At 34.5% G+C, this 7,840-nt stretch overlaps 1 protein-coding gene across 1 annotated transcript; it reads right to left on the bottom strand.

Annotated features, from left to right (window-relative positions):
- Positions 1 to 903: 903 nt before the first annotated feature.
- Positions 904 to 6,501, bottom strand: LOC107707125 (ras-related protein Rab-24-like). The gene is made up of 9 exons (XM_016511028.1): positions 6,047 to 6,501; positions 5,167 to 5,310; positions 4,812 to 4,880; positions 4,655 to 4,733; positions 3,535 to 3,602; positions 3,349 to 3,448; positions 3,211 to 3,261; positions 3,049 to 3,108; positions 904 to 2,199 (listed from the first exon to the last, which is right to left on the bottom strand). Exons 2-9 carry the CDS (start codon positions 5,281 to 5,283, stop codon positions 2,135 to 2,137), a joined length of 609 nt encoding a protein of 202 aa, XP_016366514.1. The 5' UTR covers positions 5,284 to 5,310; positions 6,047 to 6,501; the 3' UTR covers positions 904 to 2,134.
- Positions 6,502 to 7,840: the final 1,339 nt, after the last annotated feature.

A 7,840-nucleotide genomic window follows, 5' to 3' on the forward strand; every position in this document is an offset into this window, starting at 1 on the left:
GTGATGTGGCAAAGGGATCTCATTATAATATTACCGCCCCTTAATCTGTAAGTTTCCACCCATGGCGCCGTCATTTTGATTTCGCAAGCGACAACGGTGTACAAGCTCTAATGCCATGGCGAAAGTTCGAGCAAAACAGATAACTGTTCTGTCTTTGGCTGCACAGACGAGCACAGAACACTATTTAGAGTCCCAGCCTCAGAGGAGACAACAGAGCAGTGGATTTATTGATTTATTTACTGTATATTGCTGCTGCCACACAGATCTAAAATAAACATGTGATTTATTTCCCAGCTGTTTACCTTCACAGACATAACCGACTGTTTTTGTAACTCATGTGTGTTTTTAACGTGAACTTGTGTGTGAATGAGAAACTTGTGTTTAGTACTCACATGCTGTGACAGCAGCTTTCTGTCCTTGTGCTTCGGATGCGTGTGCTCAGAAAACCTTATATCTGAAGTTTAAACTCATATGGTTTAAAACGCATGATTTCAGCCCGATAAACATGATAATGAGAACCAAAACATATTTTTTTAGCAGATATGAGCTGTAATGGCACAGCTCTATTCTGGATAAGGAGGCGGGGAGCAGCAGCTCATTTGCATTTAAAGACACAGGCCCGAAAAACAGCTCGTTTCTGCTTCCACTCAAAATAGGCATTTTCAAAATTATATAATAAATGATCTGTGGAGTATTTTGAGCTGAAACTTCACAGACACATTCTGGGGACACCAGAGACTTATATTACATATTGTAAAAAGGAGCATAATATGTCACCTTTAAATGACTTGGTCTGCTTTGCTCATACTATTTTGATTCATTTAAACAAAATTGGTAAAAAAAAAAATTTTATATGCAACAGCTGTTTAAAGATCACAAGCTCAGTTTTTTTTGGTGATAATCTTAATGTAATTTCACAGTAAAATGTAACAAAGTAACATAATATTGTCCTTCTTTCCTGTAGGACACCCAGTGAAAATAATATCAGGATCTCTCTGGACTGACATGTAAAATATGCACACCATATTTTTAGCTACAGGCCTCGTTGAGCAGTATTTAATACAGGCACAATATGAACTGAGAGCGAACTAAGGCTGTATGTACAAAGTACACACAAACATGTTCACAACTGACAAGTTAGTGTCCCAGTTTACAAAATCTTACCCAAATTAAATAATAATAATAATAACACCGTAAACATTAACATCACATTCATCAAATGCTGCACATTGACTCACTTTTGGAACATGGTAAAGACAGTCAACTGCAAATAATGGACAAACATGATACAGGAAGCTATGGGCTCCATTATCAAACACTGCAAACTAAGTGTTGTGAAACCTTGTTGAGTGTGAAACGTTTTTGTTGTTGCGGAGTTGATACTTCCAGATATCAAATTTACCATGATATTATAAATGACTCAAGAACTATGGTAATTAGCTTTTGACATTCTGACATCAACTTTTCAGCTTCATTACAATTCAAGAACATAATAATTGGAAACTGCCTTTTACTTTTACCATGTACTTTTCCACCCCATCAACATCTAAATCTGTATCATTATGAGAAAAATGTTTGAACTGGTCTCAGATCTGTGAAAACTGCAAATGTTTAGTGTGGACATATGAAACTAAATTGTTCATACATGAGTGCAGTGTGATAAAGGAAGGGTGTAAACATTACGATCCTCAAAAGATCTATAAAATGGAGACACTTTAAATTATAAAAGGTGATAAATCACTCAAGGCATTGTTTGTGAAATTTGGCAACAATCACCTCCATGCAATGGCATCTGTTCCTAAAGCTTGCTTTATGTTTTTTCTTTTTGGTAAAATGGATTGCCATGCACTGTTAATATTTGCCTCAGTCAACGTTGTCAGATCCGAAAAAGAAAAAAAACATGTTCAAGAAATAAAAAAAGTTAATTGCTTGAACACAGGAAAAGGTGGAATCCTTCAGGTTCTTCATTTCCAAAAACCCAATCAACATACTGCACACCAGAAAAAATATATATAAAAGAATAAAAAGGAAAGAGCAAAAAACTCCAGCTGATGCTTTGAGGAGTATAAAACATGGTGAGCCTCCAGTCATCCCAAAATAGACCATATGATACAGCAGTTTTTCCAGTGATATGTCAGTTATGGCAGCAGTTGTCAAAATAAGAGTCCTTCTTTTGCCCAAGATCCACTCCCATATCCTCTGTAAGGATACAATAACAACAAAAATAAAAACAATATCACATTATTTTATCAATTCTATTTCTAATATGGTTTACATTTCTAAAATGATAAATGAAACTGTTATTAAATGCATACAGAATTCGATGTCTTAATATTTCTTTCCACCTTATTTTGCAATGCAGAGGTAAGATATTGTCTTTAAATGTGTGAGACTTCTGATACATTAGCAGCTATACGGAAATAACTAGAAGAATAAGAAAGTACTGTAAACAGTAAAACTATTTGCGCTATAAACCAGTGTGTTTATCATTAAAATAATATATTAAAACAACACGATATCAAACACCAGTTTACAATATAAATCAGCATAACAGACTGTTTTTGTACAAGTACAATAACAGAAAGTGGATGACACCAGAAACCTTGCACATTCAAGTTACAAATTGCTGCACCTGCCCTTACTTTAAAAATAAGGCGGATGAAAAGGTTTGGAAATTAATAAATACCGTTTATTAAGCAGCTAATGTTTTTCTATCAATACTGTAGAAAATACACAAGAACATAAGTGTACATCTGTTTTTGGAAGCAAATCTGAACTATTAGGTATTCAAGGCCATGTAGGTTAGGCAGATGTTTCTAAGCCTGCATATCTTTGCACATAAAAATGAGTGGTTATGGGCTACTAATGCTAAAGGGTGCACCTTTGTTTCCTCACAAAGACGCTCTTTGCAAGCAGTTTACTTAGTTCATTGTAAAAAAAAATCCTTATGGTAATCAACAAGTAACTGAGCATTGTACCTGAAACACACAGAACCAGGTGTAAAGTGTAAAATCAAAGTCTTTTTTAAAGTTTCACTTTGCAGCTCACCTTGCATGAACTCTAAAGCACAGCTACTGAAATCTTCAGCCACTTTCTGAAACACCTCATCTGTATAAAAAAAAAAAAAACAAAGTGAAACTTCTCGGTATCTAATTGCATGTTACACAAAAATAGTGCTCAATAGAGCAAATAAACTGAAGCATCGCTTACCAACATTTTTTCCTGTTTTGCTGGAGGTCTCGAAATGTTGCGCACCTATTTCTGCAAAGAAAAGTAAATGTTAAAAGTTAATGTTGTTTTATTGAAATGCTTTGTAGTAGTTGCATATAGAAAACAAAAGCAGCAAACCATCTGCAAAGTCTTGAACATCATGGTAGTCTACTTGCCGCATACTTCGATCGGCCTCAATGAGGTCACTCTTGGTGCCACACAAATATATCTTGCAGTGCTGAAAATAAAATAATGTGTCCATAAAGTTGTGCTGAATAATCTTGAGAGATGCTTGTGTTTTTGTGAGACGTGAGTATATTTTACCTCTTCACAGTTCTGTAACTCCTTCACCCAGAACCTGGCCCTTCCGAAACTGCTGCTGTCAGTTAAGTCTAAGTGTGAAGGAGAAAAACAGCCACAAATTTAGGATAAAAATGAGATGTTTTCAAACTTTTTCACTTATGAAGGAGCTAATTGTCTTCTGATTTTTTTCCATGTACATTACTGTTCAAAAGTTTGGAGTCGGTAAGATTTATTTTTATTTATTTTTCTTTCATTTTTTTTAAAGAAATCCATACTTTTATTCAGCAAGGACACATTAAATAGACCAAACGTGACAATGAAGACATTTATAATGTTACAACATTTAAATTCCGGACCAATGGCTGCTGAAAATCCAGCTTTAACCTTAACAGGAATAAATGACATTTTAAAATATATTAAAATAGAAAACAGTCATTTTAAATTGTAATAATATTTCACAATATTGTTGTTTTTTTATTGTATTTCTGATCAAAGAAATGCAGCTGTAATGAGAAAAAGCATTTTCTTTCAACAACATAAAAAAAAAACATTTACAGTGTATGAGAAAAATATTAAGTATGATATTATAACAACTAAATTAAATAATGTTTCCAAAACTAAATAATTGATTTTTATATTGCCAAAGTACTAAGCAAATATTTAAAAATAGCTTTTACATAAATTATATAAAATACCTTTTTTTTCCACAAAATGATATGCAGATTATTATATTTATTAAATACTAAATAGAGTAGCATAAAATAAAATAGTACTAAAAATAACAGAATAAAGTAATTAAAAAATAATAATAATCTATCTAAATTTTTGGGCCCATCTTTAAAATGTAGAATGAAAAAGTAACATCATATTAATTAAAATAATATTAATAATATTATTAAACATCATCTCAAGTGCACATTTACATTTGACAGCCATAAAAACTACATTGTATACTTTTTATGTATATTTTACATGGAACCCCGAGGACCCCTGATTAACTTATTTTATCCAAACACATGAACTGCCTAGCAGGACTCATAACTACTGTAAAATGTACACAGAGTGAGCAAGCATGAGCCATTTCCTTGCTCAATGTCACCTGACTGCTAGACTAGACCGTCAAACTGTGAGAGGGATATACCATAGCAGACAATGGCAGCACGGGCTCCTCTGTAATAGATTCTGCTCATAGCTTCATAGCGTTCAGACCCAGCAGTGTCCTGAGATGAAATTAAACACATGAAGTCACTAATGAGTGGCTGATCAGCATATATAAAGTCCCTAGTGACTACACTTACCCATATTCCCAGAGTAACCACCTCGTCACCGACATTGAGGGCTTTCGCAACAAATGCAGCTCCTATAGTCTTAATGAGACAAAAACAATTAATAAATTTTTAAAAAACACCACACACATGAACACATAAAGGCTAAAAACCGGTCATCGTAAAAAAGCTATTAACATCAGCGGAAGGTGGCTTTACCTGTGGAGCTGGTTTATAGTATGACACACGATTAGAGATTGTTGATAGACAGTCAAACTTACATCATACACAAAAATATCTTTAATGAGAACAAACAACCTCTGAAAATGATCAATTGCTTCTGAATGACTAATTACTTCTAGAGGTTGCTATGCTAACACATAATTACATTTTGATATGGTCCCACAAGAAACCGGCGATGTACGTATCTCTCCACCAGACTGGTTTTACCCACACTCTCCTTGCCAAGCATGACCACCTTAGCATCCACTCGCATGGCAGTCATGATTATGTGGGTTTGTAGAAAAAGACACTAAAGAAAAAAAATGTATAAATGTTCACAAAAGGGTTTATATAAGACATATTACAACTTGATAGATATGGACAGTATTATCCTGGTGGAAAGAAAAGTGATTAATTGTATTGAATGTGCACTTTTATTGCAAAATAAATAAATAAATCTGTGCTTGCAGGTAAAATATTAATAAAATAAAACACCACTTAGGTGTACTTAAAGAGAATACACTTTCATGACCATGTCGTTGACTGACATATTAAAGCACATGCAAAGTACTTGAGTTAGAGGCTAGTTAAAATTTTAACTGTAGTATGAAATTTAATTAATATTACATTTAAAGTCAATATATTTTAAATGTATTAAACTGCAACATCGTTACAAATGCGTAATTACAAATATGTTTAAATATATGACATTCAAGTTTAAATAAAAATGACAATAAATCTACTTTTGATTACCATAAATACACTTTCATTTAATTGCACATAACATGCAGTTAAGAGTTCGAAAGCATTACGTTCAGTCAGTACGTAAGTATATTCTTTTAAAGTGTATTACTTCCGTAAAAAAAAAACAGTCTCTTTAAAAATACACTAAAGTATTGGTTTATAAGATTTCTGTCACTACTACTGTACATCTACAGAGCCAAGTTAGCTTTGGCTAATAACGCAGTCTCAGTATATCAAACAAAATAATATCCATATGAAACACACTAGAGGTTAATTGGCGTTCTCACATTTTTTTCACTTACCTAGGCTCTTGGTGTATCTGTTGACGAGACCTCAGAGTTCCAGAGTGACTACTGACAGACAAATACTGTAACTGGGTGGCTAATGGTTTTCGTTAGCAATCCACGCTGATGTGCCACAAAAGCTCATAATAATAAAACTGAAGACTACTTGACGTGTAAACACATAAGCAGCGAATCACAAGACACGTCGAACCGAGAACACGTTCAAAAAAATAAAATATTAACGTTAAGTGATATGTTGAACGTTTTTCACCCTAATACGACAGAAGAAAACAGCTTAGCTTTCAACATGACTAAATACAGCAGAGCTAGAGAACTTCCAAGCCATGTGTCCCCGTTTACATGGAAAATAACTACTGTAAATGGGCTGACAAGTGTTATGTATTCGGTCAATGAGGAACTGTAGTGTGTATTGCTAGCTGGAATAAACTGTGCGTGTATTCTTCTTCTTTTTCTTTTTCTTCTTCTTTGACGTTTAATTGCGGTTGGCAAACCAGCTTTAAATGCATATTCCGCCACCTACTGGGATGGAGTGTGAGGCGTTGATATCAAGAGAGAAGAGAAAAAAGTGTGTGTGTGTGTGTGTGTGTGTGTGTGTGTGTGTACAGGTTTTTCTACACTGGTGTGTTCTTAAACCTGAATACACACCAACTCATGGGGACTTGTGTCACCGTGGGGACCTAAATTGAGGTCCCCATGGGTACAAAAGCTTATAAATAATACAGAATGAGTTTTTTTTTTTTTAGAGATTGTAAAAATGCAGAAAGTTTTCTGTGAGGGGTAGGTTTAGATGTAGGGTTGGTGTAGGGCGATAGAAAATACAGTTTGTACAGTATAAAAACCATTACGCCTATGGAGGGTCCCTACAAGGATAGTGCACCAGACGTGTGTGTGTGTGTGTACTGGTTTATATAACCTGGTGGGGACTTAAACCTGACTACACCAGACTGTGTGTGTGTGTGTGTGTGTGAAAGAATCGTTCTTTTGAGTCGAAGCTTTTCAATTAACTGGGCTGCAATTCTCAAAAGCATCGTGAGCTAAGTTGATTTTAGAGACCATTGGTGTCAATGGTTCTACGATCTACATAAGCTCATGCTTTTGAGAAACGCAGCCCTGGTTGAACGTTCGTTGACGGATCAGTGTGAATCGGTCCCAGATTATGAGGGAATCGCAGAAATTTCAGGAGTAAAATGTACTGGAAATATGTTTACAACTTAATTTAAGTTTTATCAAAGCACGTAAAAAAGAGAGGAATTAAAAAAAATAGTATGTTATTAAATATAGAAATTAATTTGAATATTGTTATTGAATATTGAATGTTGTAAATGCTAATTATATTTAGGCTCAAAATAACTTTTTATGAGTTAAAACGTGGTTGTAAGAAACTGAACATGGACACTTTAAATTTCAATAAATTCCCAATAACAAAACGCAATCGAAACGATTTAACGCTTGTAATTGGCGTCAATCTCAATCGGATCTGAATCGAACTCTTCATTGGCTGTTCGATTCACTTGGCGCGTCACTGTTGGCTGAGTATTTGATTATCTCTCTGTGATTGGCTGCTTGTCTCTGCCACTCATAGTTTCTTCATCCAGAGTGGCTGCTCTGTTTCGGCACCGCCTAAGCACTGATGGTTCCAAAGATCACGAGACAGGACGAGCATCAGCAGCTGTATTTGTCCCAATTTATCAAATCCGCGGATCATTTAGCAAAACATGAAATTATCACATATAGAAATTAGTATACCACTAAGCAAAGAAGAAGTTAAGGCTAAAATTAGAACAGCAATAA

Source organism: Sinocyclocheilus rhinocerous, unplaced genomic scaffold, assembly GCF_001515625.1.
Source record: "Sinocyclocheilus rhinocerous isolate Xijiao unplaced genomic scaffold, SAMN03320098_v1.1 scaffold535, whole genome shotgun sequence".
NCBI lineage: Eukaryota > Metazoa > Chordata > Actinopteri > Cypriniformes > Cyprinidae > Sinocyclocheilus > Sinocyclocheilus rhinocerous.